This window comes from Salmo trutta, chromosome 37, assembly GCF_901001165.1.
Source record: "Salmo trutta chromosome 37, fSalTru1.1, whole genome shotgun sequence".
NCBI lineage: Eukaryota > Metazoa > Chordata > Actinopteri > Salmoniformes > Salmonidae > Salmo > Salmo trutta.
Genome location: NC_042993.1, coordinates 820,001 through 839,228, shown reverse-complemented (window position 1 = coordinate 839,228; position 19,228 = coordinate 820,001). Strand labels below are relative to the sequence as shown.

General features: G+C 46.1%; 1 protein-coding gene across 1 annotated transcript in view; it reads left to right on the top strand.

Moving 5' to 3' along the window:
- Positions 1–3,220: 3,220 nt before the first annotated feature.
- Positions 3,221–19,228, top strand: part of si:dkey-92i15.4 (uncharacterized) — a 16,434-nt gene continuing 426 nt past the window's right edge. The window contains exons 1-9 of the mRNA XM_029736467.1: positions 3,221–3,320; positions 3,436–4,420; positions 12,268–14,729; positions 14,982–15,821; positions 16,002–16,233; positions 16,404–16,502; positions 16,660–16,909; positions 18,035–18,151; positions 19,053–19,228. The exon at positions 19,053–19,228 is cut by the window's right edge and continues 426 nt beyond it. Coding sequence (XP_029592327.1) covers positions 12,742–14,729; positions 14,982–15,821; positions 16,002–16,233; positions 16,404–16,502; positions 16,660–16,909; positions 18,035–18,151; positions 19,053–19,210 — 3,684 coding nt within the window. The 5' untranslated portion in view covers positions 3,221–3,320; positions 3,436–4,420; positions 12,268–12,741 and the 3' untranslated portion in view covers positions 19,211–19,228. The remainder of the gene's footprint in view (positions 3,321–3,435; positions 4,421–12,267; positions 14,730–14,981; positions 15,822–16,001; positions 16,234–16,403; positions 16,503–16,659; positions 16,910–18,034; positions 18,152–19,052) is intronic.

Sequence of the window (19,228 nt, the reverse complement as noted above, 5' to 3'; positions counted from 1 at the left end):
AAAACATTCCATTTACAGCTAATGCTTTTGGGTAGTGGTCAACAGAGATGGTGCCTAGCCTATACAATGGCCTATACAAACATTGAACTGTCAAGCAAGCAAACCATTTATCTTAATTGGCATCTCCTGAAACTGAACTGTTTCTGCGTAAACATTATATTTTTCTCTTTTTTGTTTTTCTGTGATATATAGGTGACAAGTAAGTTTGCCTATGTGTTGTCATTGCATGGACTTTGGTCATTCATGATATAGATATAGGCTAATGTCACCATTCCATAGTCCATGATAGCATGGGGAGACTTTGAGATTGGCTCATTTGGCTGATACTGTATCTGCACACAGCCACGAGACATCTGTCTGTACACTGTGACAGTCTAGTCATCTATAACCCAAACCACTTCCCTGCTTCCGTTATGCTACTGGCTGACTGCCCCTGGCTGACTGCTACTGGCTGACTGTCTGTTATTGGTGGATGTAAGGGGTAATGGCTGTGACTTGTTGCTTCACTACAGATTGCACAAACACATGTAAGTACTGTACCTTTCTTATTACAGATTATACATAAATGTTACAATGTTATGTCACATGTGCCGAATACAACAGGTGTAGACCTTATCGTGAAATGCTTACCTTCAAGCCCTTAACCAACAATTCAGATTTTTAAGTAAGAAAATATTTGCTATATATTATTTATACATTTTTTTTAAAGTAACACAATAAAATAACAATAACGAGGCCATATACAGGGGGTGCCAGTACCGAGGCAATGTGCGGGGGTACAGGTTAGTCGAGGTAATTGAGGTAACGTACAGTCGTGGCCAAAAGTTTGGAGAATGACACAAATATTAATTTTCACAAAGTCTGCTGCCTCAGTTTGTATGATGGCAATTTGCATATACTCCAGAATATTATGAAGAGTGATCAGATGAATTGCAATTAATTGCAAAGTCCCTCTTTGCCATGCAAATGAACTGAATCCCCCAAAAACATTTCCACCGCATTTCAGCCCTGCCACAAAAGGACCAGCTGACATCATGTCAGTGATTCTCTCGTTAACACAGGTGTGAGTGTTGACAAGGACAAGGCTGGAGATCACTCTGTCATGCTGATTGAGTTCGAATAACAGACTGGAAGCTTCAAAAGGAGGGTGGTGCTTTGAATGATTGTTCTTCCTCTGTCAATCATGGTTACCTGCAAGGAAACACGTGCCGTCATCATTGCTTTGCACAAAAGTGCTTCACAGGCAAGGATATTGCTGCCAGTAAGATTGCACCTAAATCAACCATTTATCAGATCATCAGAACTTCAAGGAGAGTGGTTCAATTGTTGTGAAGAAGGCAACAGGGCACCCAAGAAAGTCCAGCAAGCGCCAGGACCATCTCCTAAAGTTCCTAAAGTTGATTCAGCTGCGGGATCGGGGCACCACCAGTACAGAGCTTGCGCGGGAATGGCAGCAGGCAGTTGTGAGTGCATCTACACACACAGTGAGGCGAAGACTTTTGGAGGATGGCCTGGTGTCAAGAAGGGCAGGAAAGAAGCCACTTCTCTCCAGGAAAAACATCAGGGGCAGACTGATATTCTGCAAAAGGTACAGGGATTGGACTGCTGAGGACTGGGGTAAAGTCATTTTCTCTGATGAATCCCCTTTCCGATTGTTTGGGGCATCCGGAAAAAAGCTTGTCCGGAGAAGACAAGGTGAGCGCTACCATCAGTCCTGTGTCATGCCAACAGTAAAGCATCCTGAGACCATTCATGTGTGGGGTTGCTTTTCAGCCAAGGGAGTGGGCTCACTCACAATTTTGCCTAAGAACACAGCCATGAATAAATAATGGTACCAACACATCCTCCGAGAGCAACTTCTCCCAACCATCCAGGAACAGTTTGGTGACGAACAATGCCTTTTCCAGCATGAACAAAATATAGATGTTTTGGGTCCATGGCCAGGAAACTCCCCAGACCTTAATCCCATTGAGAACTTGTGGTCAATCCTCAAGAGGCGGGTGGAAAAACAAAAATCCACATATTCTGACAAACTCCAAGCATTGATTATGCAAGATTGGGCTGCCATCAGTCAGGATGTGGCCCAGAAGTTAATTGACAGCATGCCAGGGCGGATTGCAGAGGTCTTGGAAAAGAAGGGTCAACACAGCAAATATTGACTCTTTGCATCAACTTCATGTAATTGTCAATAAAAGCCTTTGACACTTATGAAATGCTTGTAATTATACTTCAGTATTCCATAGTAACATCTGACAAAAATTTCTAAAGATACTGAAGCAGCAAACTTTGTGAAAATTCATATTTGTGTCATTCTCAAAACGTTTGGACATGACTGTAGGTAGGGGTAAAGTGACTATGCATAGATACTAAACAGCAAGCAGCAGTCTAAAAAAGGGGGTCAATGAAAATAGTCTGGATAGCCATTTGATTTACTGTTTAGCAGTCATGGCTTGGGGGTAGAAGCTGTTATTAAGGAGACTTTTGGACTTTGACAATCCAGTACCGCTTGCCATGCGGTAGCAGAGAGAACAGTCTATGACTTTGGTGGTTGGAGTCTTTGACAGTTTTTAGGGTCTTCCTCCTACACTGCCCGGTATATATTTTTTTTTAACTAGGCAAGTCAGTTAAGAACAAATTCTTATTTCACAATGACGGCCTACCCCGGCCAAACCCTCCCCTAACCTGGACGACGCTGGGACAATTGTGCGCCCTATGGGACTCCTGATCACAGCCGGTTATGATACAGCCCGAGATCGAACCAGGGTCTGTAGTGATGCCTCTAGCACTGAGATGCAGTGCCTTTGACCGCTGCGCCACTTGGGAGCCTACTGCTGGATGGCAGAAAGATTAGCCCCAGGGATGTACTAGACCATAAGCACTACCGTCTGTAGAGCCTTGCGGTTGGATGCCGAGCAGTTGCCATACCAAGCGGTGATGCAACTAGTCAGGATCCTCTCGATGGTGCAGCTGTAGAACTTTTTGAGGATCTGAAGACTCATGCCAAATCTTATGTCTCCTGAACATATGAGTGAGTGAGCGAGCGAGCGCGTGACTGAATAAGACAGTGACTGAGTAAGACAGTGACTGAATAAGACAGTGACTGAGTGAATGAATGAGTGAGTGAGACGGTGCCTGAGTAAGACAGTGACTGATTGAGTGAATGTCTGCTCGCCCGCCTGCCTCTGTTTGTGTCTGTTTATATTCCCATGCAGTATAAACTGGTGTGGTTGTTCAGCTGCCCTCTCAGACCACATTCTGCTACTGAGAATAAACCATGCTGCCTTCACAGCCTTGGCAGTCTGAAACATCTAGAGGAAACAGTGCTCATGAAGGAGGAATACTGCTAACGAGACAGTGCTCATGAAGGAGGAATTACTGCTAACGAGACAGTGGTCATGAAGGGGGAATACTGCTAACGAGACAGTGCTCATGAAGGAGGAATACTGCTAACGAGACAGTGGTCATGAAGGGGGAATACTGCTAACGAGACAGTGCTCATGAAGGAGGAATACTGCTAACGAGACAGTGGTCATGAAGGAGGAATACTGCTAACGAGACAGTGGTCATGAAGGAGGAATACTGCTAACGAGACAGTGGTCATGAAGGAGGAATACTGCTAACGAGACAGTGGTCATGAAGGAGGAATACTGCTAACGAGACAGTGGTCATGAAGGAGGAATACTGCTAACGAGACAGTGGTCATGAAGGAGGAATACTGCTAACGAGACAGTGCTCATGAAGGAGGAATTACTGCTAACGAGACAGTGGTCATGAAGGGGGAATACTGCTAACGAGACAGTGCTCATGAAGGAGGAATACTGCTAACGAGACAGTGGTCATGAAGGGGGAATACTGCTAACGAGACAGTGCTCATGAAGGAGGAATACTGCTAACGAGACAGTGGTCATGAAGGAGGAATACTGCTAACGAGACAGTGGTCATGAAGGAGGAATACTGCTAACGAGACAGTGGTCATGAAGGAGGAATACTGCTAACGAGACAGTGGTCATGAAGGAGGAATACTGCTAACGAGACAGTGGTCATGAAGGAGGAATACTGCTAACGAGACAGTGCTCATGAAGGAGGAATACTGCTAACGAGACAGTGCTCATGAAGGAGGAATACTGCTAACGAGACAGTGCTCATGAAGGAGGAATACTGCTAACGAGACAGTGGTCATGAAGGAGAAATACTGCTAACGAGACAGTGGTCATGAAGAAGGAATACTGCTAACGAGACAGTGGTCATAAAGGAAAGGAGACAAGGAAAGGATGCTGTTAGGGACACAGCACACTGTATATGTAAATGAAAGTGTGATACTGATGTCTCTACCGGTGGTGTGATGCTTCTTTGTTCCCTCAGGAAGGAAGTCTCTCAGCTCACGCTTCAGACGGCAGAGCGGAACAGCTACAAGTCTGAGGTAAATGTTTTTTAACCTTAATTTTAAATTCATTTTCAACCTTTTCATATATTTCTTATAATGCAAATATTGTCTTGTCTAGATCTGCTCTGTTCCAGGGCATCAACATGACACTGAACACACTGACAGATATATAATCAATATGTGGGAGTACCTTTAGACCTATTGACCTGTGCTATTGATAAGTTGATATTATTTATCTCAGTCAGAGCCCTGAACTGGCCAACCCTCACGTTGCCCCAAGAATCCCTCTGTCTTACCTATCTTTTAGACATCTCCAAAAAGGAACTCCCCTGGGGAAAAGGAGTGTTGAAATTATAGGCTCATATGAGCTGTGTGGAGGTCTCCTAATGCAAGCCTTTGTTGATTCCCCATTACACAGGTAACCCGACTCAGCTTGGTCTCCGCTCATGTAATCTAACATTCTCACTCTGTACAGTTAGAGTTATACATCCCATGTTGTTTCACCTGGAAAGGTTACCTAGGGTGGGCTGAGAAGGGTTAGGCTCTCTCTCGCTCTCTCCCTTTCCCTCTCTCCTTCTCTCTTTTCTTCTCTCAGTTTCACATCATTATCAGAACCCTGTCCCTTCTTCCTCTGGCTGTGGTGATGTCACAGTAGGACACAGAGAGATTGATTTTGATGTGTGTGTGTGTGTGTGTGTGTATGTGTGTGTGTGTTGTACAGCATCACATCTCATGTAGTGTAGTTGTAAATCTACTGACTGACTTCAGGGTTAACTGATCAATACAAAATGGCAGCATGTGTTTGTACTGTATGTGTGTGTGGAAGGGGATGATACATATGCATGTGTTCATACAGTATAAGTGTGTGTGCGTGGTCAGAAGGTGACACACTGAGCGAGTCTGGAATGCCGTCCTGTGAGCAAGAAGGAAGGAGGGAGTAACAATGGAAGGGGGAGGAGAGAGAGAGAGGGGGGGGGTAAACCAGTGGGGTAGGTTTGTGTTACTGTATAGATACATAATGCAAAGATGACAGAGAACACACACACAGAGAGAGAGGAGGCTGGGAGGAGGATGAGGATGATGGTAACAGTACTCTCTCCCACTACAACCCAAAACACAGCTTCTGATTGGATCAGCTTGGACTCCTAAGTTTCTCTGAGGGTAAGGTGTGTTTCTGTGTCTTTGTTTAATTTGGCTTTAGAGTGAATGGGGCCATGTTGTTGCCAACAGATACGCAGGTGGGAGGCTTTGTGAGCTGGGAGAACAGGTGTTTCTGTAAACTGACACTGGGACTTACCTGAGTCAAAGAAGAACTGGTACACACATAGAAAAACACACATTACCATCCATATGGAATTAATACACTCTCATGGATTTAGTCTTCTTGATCTTCAAACTTTCTGATATAATGATATATCATGTAGCTTAGTTGTACTGTGATGTTTTTAGCTGTTTACTTTTGGCTGGGATGGTGACAGTTGGGTGACAGTTATTCTGTTCACTGATATGACAGCAGTCTGCACCCATTAGACAGTTAGCTTTGCATAACGCCCCAGAGATGAAATATTTCACAGTGGGAGGTTATATGTCAATCCGTAGGTGAATGACTGGATAACAAGTCAAGAACCCATAACTGAAGGGATGCTTCACTGGTTGTGAGTACTGTAGTAGATAGTGAGTAAGATATCTTGTACTGAGTAAAGTATCTTGTACTGAGTAAAGTATATTGTATTGAGTAGAGTATCTTGTATTGAGTAGAGTATCTTGTATTGAGTAGAGTATCTTGCACTGAGTAGAATATCTTGTAGGGAAAAAAATGGGTTGTCCACATAAGAAAACCCTTTGGATAACCTTTTTTTGGTTCCAGGTAGAACCCTTTTGGTTCCAGTTAGAACCCTTTTGGTTCCAGGTAGAACACTTTGGGGTTCCATGTAGAACCCTCTGTAACCCTTTCTACAGAGGGTTCTACATGGAACCTAAAAGGTTTATACCTGGAACCAAAAACGGTCTACCTGGAACAAAAAAGTGTTATCCTATGGGGACAGCTGAAGAACCCTTTTGGAACCCTTTTTCTAAGAGTGTACTGAGTATAGTATCTTGTACTGACAGTAGAGTAACTTGTACTGACAGTAGAGTAACTTGTACTGACAATCGAGTAACTTGTACTGACAGGAGAGTAACTTGTACTGACAGGAGAGTAACTTGTACTGACAGGAGAGTATATTTTACTGACAGAGTATCTTGTGCTGAGAGTAGGGTATCTTGTGCTGAGAGTAGGGTATCTTGTGCTGAGAGTAGGGTGTCTTGTGCTGAGAGTAGGGTGTCTTGTGCTGGCAGGAGAGTATGTTGTACTGGCAGGAGAGTATGTTGTACAGACAGGAGAGTATGTTGTACGGACAGGAGAGTATGTTGTACAGACAGGAGAGTATGTTGTACAGACAGGAGAGTATGTTGTACAGACAGGAGAGTATGTTGTACTGACAGGAGAGTATGTTGTACTGGCAGGAGAGTATGTTGTACTGACAGGGGAGTATGTTGTACAGACAGGAGAGTATGTTGTACAGACAGGAGAGTATGTTGTACTGGCAGGAGAGTATGTTGTACTGACAGGAGAGTATGTTGTACTGACAGGAGAGTATGTTGTACAGACAGGAGAGTATGTTGTACGGACAGGAGAGTATGTTGTACTGACAGGAGAGTATGTTGTACAGACAGGAGAGTATGTTGTACAGACAGGAGAGTATGTTGTACTGGCAGGAGAGTATGTTGTACAGACAGGAGAGTATGTTGTACTGACAGGAGAGTATGTTGTACAGACAGGAGAGTATGTTGTACTGACAGGAGAGTATGTTGTACTGACAGGAGAGTATGTTGTACTGACAGGAGAGTATGTTGTACAGACAGGAGAGTATGTTGTACTGACAGGAGAGTATGTTGTACTGACAGGAGAGTATGTTGTACTGACAGGAGAGTATGTTGTACAGACAGGAGAGTATGTTGTACAGACAGGAGAGTATGTTGTACAGACAGGAGAGTATGTTGTACAGACAGGAGAGTATGTTGTATAGACAGGAGAGTATGTTGTACGGACAGGAGAGTATGTTGTACTGACAGGAGAGTATGTTGTACTGACAGGAGAGTATGTTGTACAGACAGGAGAGTATGTTGTACTGACAGGAGAGTATGTTGTACAGACAGGAGAGTATGTTGTACAGACAGGAGAGTATGTTGTACTGACAGGAGAGTATGTTGTACTGACAGGAGAGTATGTTGTACTGACAGGAGAGTATGTTGTACGGACAGGAGACTATGTTGTACAGACAGGAGAGTATGTTGTACAGACAGGAGAGTATGTTGTACAGACAGGAGAGTATGTTGTACTGACAGGAGAGTATGTTGTACGGACAGGAGAGTATGTTGTACAGACAGGAGAGTATGTTGTACAGACAGGAGAGTATGTTGTACAGACAGGAGAGTATGTTGTACAGACAGACAGGAGAGTATGTTGTACGGACAGGAGAGTATGTTGTACAGACAGGAGAGTATGTTGTACGGACAGGAGAGTATGTTGTACAGACAGGAGAGTATGTTGTACAGACAGGAGAGTATGTTGTACAGACAGGAGAGTATGTTGTACAGACAGGAGAGTATGTTGTACAGACAGGAGAGTATGTTGTACGGACAGGAGAGTATGTTGTACAGACAGGAGAGTATGTTGTACAGACAGGAGAGTATGTTGTACAGACAGGAGAGTATGTTGTACAGACAGGAGAGTATGTTGTACAGACAGGAGAGTATGTTGTACAGACAGGAGAGTATGTTGTTCTAACATGCCCAGATTCCTGTCATTTGCGTGAAGAAAAGACGTAAGAGGACGCAGATCAGGCTGCCTTTTGAGAATCCGTAGGTGAGCGAGTAAACTTTCACTGCCATCAGTTCTACTTGCTAACATGCAATCATTAGAAAATAAAATTGATGACCTACAATTACGATTATCCTACCAACGGGACATTAAGAACTGTAATATCTTGTGTTTCATAGAGTTGTGGCTGAACGACGACACGGATAATATAGAGCTGGAGGGATTTTAAATGCACCAGCAGAACAGAGAAGCTATGTCTGGAAAGACGAGGGGTGGGGGTGTGTGTCTTTTTATCAATAACAGCTGGTGCGCGATGTCTAATATTAAAGACGTCTTGAGGTATTGCTCGCCTGAGGTAGAGTACCTTATGATAAGCTGTAGACCACACTATTTACCAAGAGAGTTCTCATCTATATTATTCGTAGCCGTCTATTTACCACCACAGACCAATGCTGGCACTAAGACCGCACTCAACCAACTCTATAAGGCCATAAGCAAACAAGAAAATGCTCACCCAGAAGCGGCGCTCCTAGTGGCCGGGAACTTTAATGCAGGCAAACTTAAATCAGTTTGACCAAATATTTACCAGCGTGTCACATGTGCAACCAGAGGTCAAAACCTCTAGACCACCTTTACTCCACACACAGAGATGCATACAAATCTCTCCCCTGCCCTGCATTTGGCAAATATGTCCATAATTCTATCCTCCTGATTCCTGCTTACAAGCAAAAACTAAAGCAGGAAGTACCAGTGACTCACTCAATACGGAAGTGATCAGATGACGCGGATGCTACGCTACAGGACTGTTTTGCTAGCACATACTGGAATATGTTCCGGGATTCATCCAATGGCATTGAGGAGTATATCACCTCAGTCATCGGCTTCATCAATAAGTGCATCAACGACGTTGTCCCCACATTGACCGTAAGTACATATCCAACCATGGATTACAAGCAACATCCGCATTGAGCTAAAGGTGCCGCTTTCAAGGAGCGGGACACTAATCCGGATGCCTATAAGAAATCTGTCTATGCCCTCAGACGAACCATCAAACAAGCAAAGCGTCAATACAGGATTTAGATTCCTACTCCACCGGCTCTGACGCTCGTCGGATGTGGCAGCGCTTGAAAACTATTATGGACTACAAAGGGAAACCCAGACGCAAGCTGCCCAGTGACGCGAGCCTACCAGATGAGCTAAATACCTTTTATGCTCCCTTCGAGGCAAGCAACACTGAAGCATGTACGAGAGCACCAGCTGTTCTAGATGACTGTGTGATAACGCTCTCGGTAGCCGATGTGAGCAAGACCTTCAACAGGTCAACATAGTCCCTGTGCCCAAGGAAGCGAAGGTAACCTGCATAAATGATTACCGCCACGTCGGTAGCCATGAAGTGCTTTGAAAGGCTGATCTTGACTCACGTCAACAGCATCCTCCCGGATACCCTAGACCCACTCCAATTCGCATACCACCCCAACAGATCCACAGATACGCAATTTCAATCGTACTCCACACTGCCCTTTCCCACCTGGACAAAATTAACAACTATGTGAGAATGCTGTTCATTGACTACAGCTCAGCGTTCAACACCATAGTGCCCTCAAAACTCATCACTAAGCTAAGGACCCTGGAACATAACACCTCCCTCTGTAACTGGATCCTGGACTTCCTGATGGGCCGCCTCCAGGTGGTAAGGGTAGGTAGGCATCAACACGTCTGTCACGCTGATTCTCAACACTGGGGCCCCTCAGGGGTGTGTACTTAGTCCCCTCCTGTACTCCCTGTTCACCCACGACTGCGTGGCCAAACACGACTCCAACACCATCATTAAGTTTGCTGACGACACAACAGTGTTAGGCCTGATCACCGACAATGATGAGACACCCATAGGGAGGAGGTCAGAGAACTGGCAGTGTGGTGCCAGGTCAACAACCTCTCCCTCAATGTGAGCAAGACTAAGGATCAACGGGGCTGTAGTGGAGCAGGTCGAGAGTTTCAAGTTCCTTGGTGTCCACATCACCAACGATCTATCATGATCAAAACACACCAAGACAGTTGTGAAGAGGGCACGGCAAAACCATTTCCCCCTCAGGAGACTGAAAATATTTGTCATGGGTCCCCAGATCCTCGAAAGGTTCTACAGCTGCACCGTCGAGAGCATCCTGACCGGTTGCATCACTGCCTAGTATGGCAACTGCTCGGCATCTGACCGTAAGACGCTACAGAGGTTAGTGCGTACATCACTGGGGCCAAGCTTCCTGCAATCCAGGTCCTATATAATAGGCGGTGTCAGAGGAAAGCCCATAAAATTGTCAGAGACTGCAGTCACCCAAGTCATAGACTGTTTTCTCTACGGGAAGCGGTACCGGAGTGCCAAGTCTAGGACCAAAAGGCTCCTTAACAGCTTCTACCCCTAAGCCATAAGACTGCTGAACAATGAATGAAATGGCCACCGGACTATTACATTGACCCCCCCCCCCCCCCCCCCCCCATTTATTTTCTACACTGCTGCTACTCGCTGTTTATTATCTATGCATAGTCACTTCACCCCTACCTACATGTACAAATGACCTCTAACTTGTACCCCTGCACACTGACTCGGTACCCTCTGTATATAGCCTCGTTATTATAATTTTTTTGAACTTTAGTTTATTTGGTAAATATTTTCTTAACTCTTCTTGAACTGCACTGTTGGTTAGGGCTTGTAAGTAAGCATTTCACAGTAAGGTCTACACTTGTTGTATTTGGCGCATGTGACAAATAAAGTTTGATTTGATCTTGTACTGAGTAGAGTATCTTGTACTGACGGTAAATAGATTAGTAAATAAACTGGTGGTTCAGTAGGTTGGAACATGCTGATTGCTACACCAGAGTTGAGGGTCTGATTCCCACACGGGCCCCCATATACTGAGTGGCTTTGTATAAAAGTCCATCACCATGCTATTGTTCTAACAGCAGGTCAACAGTACCCTACGGTAGTGACAGTGTAAATATCAGTAGCTCCATCTGAAAGCAGTGCCCATACAAACTGCATGGAAAGCAGTTTCACTCAGTTCCGCTTCTGTTACAATCTTATCTGATCACATTCAACTCTGTTTGACTGAGCCCTTTGTGGAGCACTTTGAATCTCTGTCTGTGTTTTGATTGTTTTATTTGACGAGAGAGTGCATGCATATGCGTGTGTGTGTGTGAGAGAGACAGAGGGAGAGAGAAAGAGAGAGAGAAAGAAGGAGAGAGATTAGGCTGTATCTGTGTAATACATTGTTTCCTAGTGTCAGAGTGGATTGTTGTCTGATTGGTTTTTCCAGTTTGATTTTAGGTTGTCGCCAGTCCAGTCGACCCAGGACATGTTTCTAGTGTAAACAGCTGTTAGGACATACCCATTTAAGTGACGTGTTTAGGTGGTGTGTGTGTGTGTGTGTGTGCAGAGGGAGACCTCTATGTGAATGGACTCATTGAGTCAGTATGAGGGGAATGTATGGAAGGCAGCAGAGTTTCACTGATGAGGTAACCTCACTTCACTGAGATGGTGGTTGGATGGAGACTTACTATAGAGTTTGGAATGTTCTTTTTTTCAACTTAATTGTTTTTTTCATTCGTTTTTTGTTGTCGACACTTTCACTTCTTTACATATCTCTCTTTTTCTGTATTTTTTTCTTCTTTCTATCTCTCTGTCTCTGTCTTTTTCTGTCATCTCGTTTTCTGTCTTTCTCTTTTCTGTCTCTTTGTCTGTTTCTCTCTCTTTCTGTCATCTCCATTCCTCTCTCTCTCTCTCTCTCTCTCTCTCTCTCTCTCTCTCTCTCTCTCTCTCTCTCTGATGACTGTAATCTGGCTACTGTGTGCTACTAACTGTACTGTATCATTACATTTGACCATAGTGTCCAGAATACCGTTACCTCAGCATTCCTAACCATTTCATTTCAAAGATGGAATTTTCTCAGTAAAAATATGCAATGTTTTTCATATGTAAGTATAACAAAACATAACATTTGACATATGATATATTTCTTTATGTTTGCAGTGTTGTGAGGCTTGTGTGTGACCGCTCACCCAGGAAAACTTCACTGCTGAGGACCTCTGTTTGACTACTGGAGCCGACACCACAGAGACACAGAGAGGAAGGGACAGAGAGGGAGGGAAGTAGAACTAACAATCATCTCTGAGTGTGTGGGAGACAGAAATGCAGAGAATCTTCATGGATGGAATCTCAAACCTGTGGATATACAAGTGAGTGTCTGTTGATATCTGGAGCCCCAAACATGAGAAGATTGCAGTTGAACCACTCTGATGTTTCTGCTGGGGCAGACAAACACCTTTCCTACCAGGCCTGTGCTGCTGTCGAAGGCTTCTGTGATGATTTTGACCGGTGGTTAAACTGCAAAAAGGATTACTGGGATTCTTAAACTGTTACCTTTTACTACATACTACATTTGGAATAATTCAACTCGCACTGGACCCATTCCCCAGTGAGGGGAAATACACAACAGGCTCCACAATGGCCACCGGACAGTTGAGCCAGAATGGTGGTGTGAGGGACGTGATCCCAGAGGATGGCAGTGACAGGGGAGGAAACTGTGGCAATGCAGGGAAGTTGGCTGGAGACCGGGGCAGGACAGAGTGGAGAAGGCTAAACCTGCCCAAAAGGAGTAAGAGTTTAGACTGGAGAGGAAGGGGGGCTAGCCCTGGCGAAGGGCTCAGGACTGGGCTGCTGAGGTTTTCTGGGAACCTAGGGGGGTCCACACTTAAACGAGCAGAGAGTTTGGAGAGTAGGGGGGCAGGAGAGAGCAATGTGTTGTCCAGGGTGAAGGCCTTTAACTCAGTTGGACCAGGGGAAGTGAAGAGCCCCGTTGGGGGGTCAGGGTGTTCCCTTGGTGAAGGGGTGTCCCCTGTGGGTCTAGAGTATGTGGCTCTATCTCTGGAGAGGGCCAGTGGGGGCCAGTCCCTCCCCATGAGGCTGAGGTCTAGTCCTGGTCCTGGGTCTGGAACCAGAAAACCAGCCTGTGGATCTCTTGGATCCTCCAGGGGTCAGAGTATCTGGGACCGGATACAGAAGCTCTATGGGACTACTGGACCTGATAAAGCTACTAACAGAGATGAGGATGTGAAGGACTTGACCAGAACCAAGCGTCTCTCAGCACCGGTAGGAGACGGGTCTCTATTGGAGAGTGTCTGGTCTCTATTGGAGAGGGATGTGAAGGACTCAACCAGAACCAAGCGTCTCTCAGCACCGGTAGGAGACGGGTCTCTATTGGAGAGGGATGTGAAGGACTCAACCAGAACCAAGCGTCTCTCAGCACCGGTAGGAGACTGGTCTCTATTGGAGAGGGATGTGAAGGACTCAACCAGAACCAAGCGTCTCTCAGCACCGGTAGGAGACGGGTCTCTATTGGAGAGGGATGGGGGGAATACAGCAGCCAATCACAGGAAGTCCACCACAGACTCTGTCTTTGTCTCCCCCCTCTCCTCCCCCTTTTCCTCCCCCCTCAGTGGATTATCCAGGGGGGAGAGGAACGGCCTGCTCTCACACACACCCCTAGTAGAACAGAACACCACACACACACCCCTGGTAGAACAGAACACCACACACACTGCACACACACCACAGAGACATCAGAATAGTGCCGTCAAGGTGTCTGGTTTCAGCCCCTCAGTGTCTCCAGTGTCAGGGTGGACCACACCCACACTCTCATACAAACCCTCACACACACCGTTAGTGGAGGGGTCATCAGTGTGCATTAGGGACCCCTCACTATCCCCTCCATTAGAAGACAAACAGGAGAGAGGGAATAAGGAGGTGACAAACACTGTGGGCAAAAAGAGTGGAAGTAGTGAAGACAGCGAAAAGGAGAGAATAAGGGTGGGGAGCACGGCTCAGGAAAAAGAGAAACGGACTGATGTCGAAGGAAAAGGACACAAGAAAAAGGAGGTGGAGAAGCGAGGGAGAGATAACGCTGAAGTCTCTCTCCCCCAGCACAGACTATCAGTGACACCCACCAGGGACTCTCAGCCTATCACAACGTCCGGAGTAGGGGTCACCACAGGGTCAAACCCCCTCCTGACCAATCAGCTTAATGGGAAAACTGACACCTATGACAGTAGCAAGACCCCTGCTAGAGGCATGGCCAGGGAACAGAGCCTGTCAGAAGATGTGTTTGAAGCCAACACCCCACAGAGGACAACATTACAGAACACTGAAAATACCAAGTTACCTGGGAAACTGGTAGTGCCCTCTGCAGCCAGTGTGAGGAACAAGATCCACCAGTTTGAAGCTCTGACACAGACATCTCAGGTCCCAGTGCCCAACTACCTGAAGCCCAGACGGGCTTTCTCTGTCCCGGAGCAGCTCAGTGAGTCTGGAGAGGGGGTCAGGAAGAGTGTGCCAGATAAAGCACTTGGTGGAGGGAGAGGAGGTGAGGTAGTGAGAGAAGAGAGGAAGGCTGATAGAGGGTGGGCGGTGAGGTCTATGTCAGTGGAGGAGGTGAGGCTGGGGAGCAGGGAGAGAGGGGGAGTAGGGGAGAGAGGGGGAGTGGGGGAGAGAGGGGGAGTGGGTTATAGAGGGGGAGTAGGGGAGAGAGGGGGAGTGTGTTATAGAGGGGGAGTAGGGGAGAGAGGGGGAGTAGGGGAGAGAGGGGGAGTGGGTTATAGAGGGGGAGTAGGGGAGGGAGGGGGAGTGTGTTATAGAGGGGGAGTAGGGGAGAGAGGGGGAGTGGGGGAGATAGGCAGAGTGGGTTATAGAGGTTTAGTACGGGGAGTGGGGGAGACAGGAGGAGTGGGGGAGGCAGGAAGAGTGGGGGAGGCAGGAAGAGTGGGGGAGAAGGCTGTTGGCTCTGGTACGTTTTCCAACCTCAAGGGTAAACTAGACATCCCTCTGAATGGCAAAACCACCAGAGACACTCTGAGAGACTTTTCCATTGATGAGCCAGACCTCCCCAATCACACAGTCACACCCCAGGACTGGAGTAGGAGAGGCACCAACACAAAGACTACTACAGTCACTGCCAAGGATACTTCATCCTCCCAGCTGTCTAACTCTGTGAACAACTCCAATGATGTTCTAGGTGGCCCTGACCAGTCTAGGAGGCCTCACAGTAGAGACTCACCTAACCTGCCATCTCCAGTGAGCGATGACGACAAGACACCCACCAACACCCCCCAGAACTCCCCCTTCCACCCCCAGAACACACCTCCCACCTCCCCACACCTCCCCACTACTTCCCTGCAGCCTAAACACCAACCGGGTGTAGATTCAGGCCTGGTTGCCCTGAAGAACCCTCCAGTCTCCACACACACAGCCCAGGCTAGGGTCACTACTGACCCTGCTATCCCAGTCTCACCCTCTGGCCTAGAGAGGGATTCCCTGTCCCTTCCCCTCACCTCCTCCTCCCCCAGCAGCCTACCCCTCCTCCCCACTCTGGCTCGATGGAACTCAGAGGAGGGGGGATGGAGTGATGAGGATACTGATGATGAAGGTACAGAGAAGGACGAGGACTCCACCTACGACTCAGACTCTGCAGAATCCTCGGTGACCGTCACCAGCGCCATTAGCCAATCACATCGCAGGAGCTTCTCTCTCAGGTGGGTCACTTCTGTTTTCAACTGATGATGAAAATACTACGCTGACACAACAAGCACCATGTTTAAAAGTCCATTAAGAGCTAGAAAGGTGTGATTATTGTCAGGCTATCTGTTACTTTTTTTAATCTAATCATTCAACTTTATCTTTGTTTATTCCCCTACTATGTCTCTCTCCCTCAGTCTGGCAGAGCTGTGTAACTTCGGAGAGGTGGACTATGATCCCCAGTCTTCCTCTGACAGTGAGGAGTGGCCGTCCAGCCGGCCAGCCAGCCGGTCAGCCAGCCGGTCAGCCAGCCGGTCAGCCAGCCTGTCTTCTGACGTGTCGGCACTGTCCTGTGTGTCTGTCCTGGGCAGTGATGAGCTGAATCGCCTGCTGGACGACGTAAAGGGCCTGGGGGCGACAACGCTGCAGGTACTACAACCATCTCCACTAAACCAGACTAAACAACCAGCTAAAACATTACATTAGTGTTATTCCATTCTAATTAGCATTAATAATAACAGCAGTATTTGTTAATGCTCAGCTGCCATCTTGTGCTGTTGCTGTTCTATCCCCCTTCACTATCTCTCCCTGCTCTATAGAACTATGAGGATGTCCAGGTGGTGGTTCTCCATAAGGATGTTGGTGTGGGACTGGGCTTCACCATGGCAGGAGGAGTGGACCAGAACAAACCTGTCATTGTGAGTACTGCTCAACCAGTACCAATGCTTTCATGTTTCTGTGACCGACTCAGGTCGCCCACACAATTCAAGACCACATTAGCCCACTGATCTAAAGCCTAGGCATCATGTTTTTTCACTTCCTGGTCAACTCTGACCTCTGGTGTTTGTGTTGCAGGTCCATAAGGTGTTCCCGGCAGGGGTGGCTGCTAAGGAGGGATCCATCCAGGAGGGAGACAAGGTCCTGTCAATCAACGGCACAGCGCTGTGTGGCTCCTCCCACTGGGAGGTGCTGAGGACACTAAGGAGGGCACGGACTCAGGGGATGGGCGTGGTTGTCTTGAGGAGAGGGGAGGTAACAGACCCCCGTAAGGGAGGAACAGTGACTGACAGTCGGGGAGGGACACAGACAGAGCCTGCTAACACTGGTGAGATGGATCAGCTGGTTGGAGCGTTGCAGTAGCACTTTTTAGAACTGTGGTAAAACTTATCTAAAGCAGAACAACATTGATCAATGTTCCAAAGTCATTTCACAGCTTCTCTCTTATCACCCTGAACCTGTTGTTTTTCCACAGCTTCTCTCTTATCACCCTGAACCTGTTGTTTTTCCACAGCTTCTCTCTTATCACCCTGAACCTGTTGTTTTTCCACAGCTTCTCTCTTATCACCCTGAACCTGTTGTTTTTCCACAGCTTCTCTCTTATCACCCTGAACCTGTTGTTTTTCCACAGCTTCTCTCTTATCACCCTGAACCTGTTGTTTTTCCACAGCTTCTCTCTTATCACCCTGAACCTGTTGTTTTTCCACAGCTTCTCTCTTATCACCCTGAACCTGTTGTTTTTCCACAGCTTCTCTCTTATCACCCTGAACCTGTTGTTTTTCCACAGCTTCTCTCTTATCACCCTGAACCTGTTGTTTTTCCACAGCTTCTCTCTTATCACCCTGAACCTGTTGTTTTTCCACAGCTTCTCTCTTATCACCCTGAACCTGTTGTTTTTCCACAGCTTCTCTCTTATCACCCTGAACCTGTAGTTTTTCCACAGCTTCTCTCTTATCACCCTGAACCTGTTGTTTTTCCACAGCTTCTCTCTTATCACCCTGAACCTGTTGTTTTTCCACAGCTTCTCTCTTATCACCCTGAACCTGTTGTTTTTCCACAGCTTCTCTCTTATCACCCTGAACCTGTTGTTTTTCCACAGCTTCTCTCTTATCACCCTGAACCTGTTGTTTTTCCACAGCTTCTCTCTTATCACCCTGAACCTGTTGTTTTTCCACAGCTTCTCTCTTATCACCCTGAACCTGTTGTTTTTTCACAGCTTCTCTCTTATCACCCTGAACCTGTTGTTTTTCCACAGCTTCTCTCTTATCACCCTGAACCTGTAGTTTTGACCGTAGGCAAATGTGTGTGTGAAGGTCATTTTGACTGTGTGTGTGTCCTGTGTGTCAGGTCAGAGGGTGTGTGTGAAGGTCATTTTGACTGTGTGTGTGTCCTGTGTGTCAGGTCAGAGGGTGTGTGTGAAGGTCATTTTGACCGTGTGTGTCCTGTGTGTCAGGTCAGAGGGTGTGTGTGAGGCTGGAGAAGCGCAGCAGAGACCTGGGCTTCAGTCTGGAGGGAGGAGTGGGTTCCAGCCTGGGAGACAAACCCCTCACCGTACAGAAACTCTTCCTGGGTGAGAGGTCAACCTACCTATAAAATATAATAGTATTAATGAACGTTACTTGATCATCTATTTTATTCCTTTTACGGTTTCCTCCCTATTGAAAAAATGACATATTCTGTTTTCATGTTATCATCTTGTGTATATATTCTGTTTTCATGTTATCATCTTGTGTATATATTCTGTTTTCATGTTATCATCTTGTGTATATATTCTGTTTTCATGTTATCATCTTGTGTATATATTCTGTTTTCATGTTATCATCTTGTGTATATATTCTGTTTCATGTTATCATCTTGTGTATATATTCTGTTTTCATGTTATCATCTTGTGTATATATTCTGTTTTCATGTTATCATCTTGTGTATATATTCTGTTTTCATGTTATCATCTTGTGTGTATATTCTGTTTTCATGTTATCATCTTGTGTATATATTCTGTTTTCATGTTATCATCTTGTGTATATATTCTGTTTTCATGTTATCATCTTGTGTATATATTCTGTTTTCATGTTATCATCTTGTGTACATATTCTGTTTTCATGTTATCATCTTGTGTATATTCTGTTTTCATGTTATCATCTTGTGTATATATTCTACTTTCATGTATTTTCAAGAGGACCATAATGGAAATAAGTTTAACGTTTTTTGTCGTCCTCGATGATTTAAAAACTGCAATAATGCATTGTGTCCACACATATTGTGTTTTTAAATGACCAAATAAATCAAATACATTTACTGTATATCACCACATGGTAGAGGAGCTGACCTTTCTATTGAGGTCATTCAAATGAATGTCTCTTTAGTCAGCCGAAACACGTGTCAAACTCCAAGCTCAGACCATTGGTTATGAGGTGTCTGATAAAGATATCAAGGTAAACATCCACTAACAATAAGCCCCTCTTCTCTTTCAGGTGGTCCAGTGAACCAGGTGTCTCCAGGGGACGAGGTGTTGGAGATCGAGGGTGTGAGCTTGGTGGGCCTGAGGAGGCTGGAGGCCTGGACCTTGATCAGAACACTGCCCCCTGGGCCTGTGGATGTGGTACTACACCGTCCTCACAAACCACAGTGACAGGAATGAACATTGATA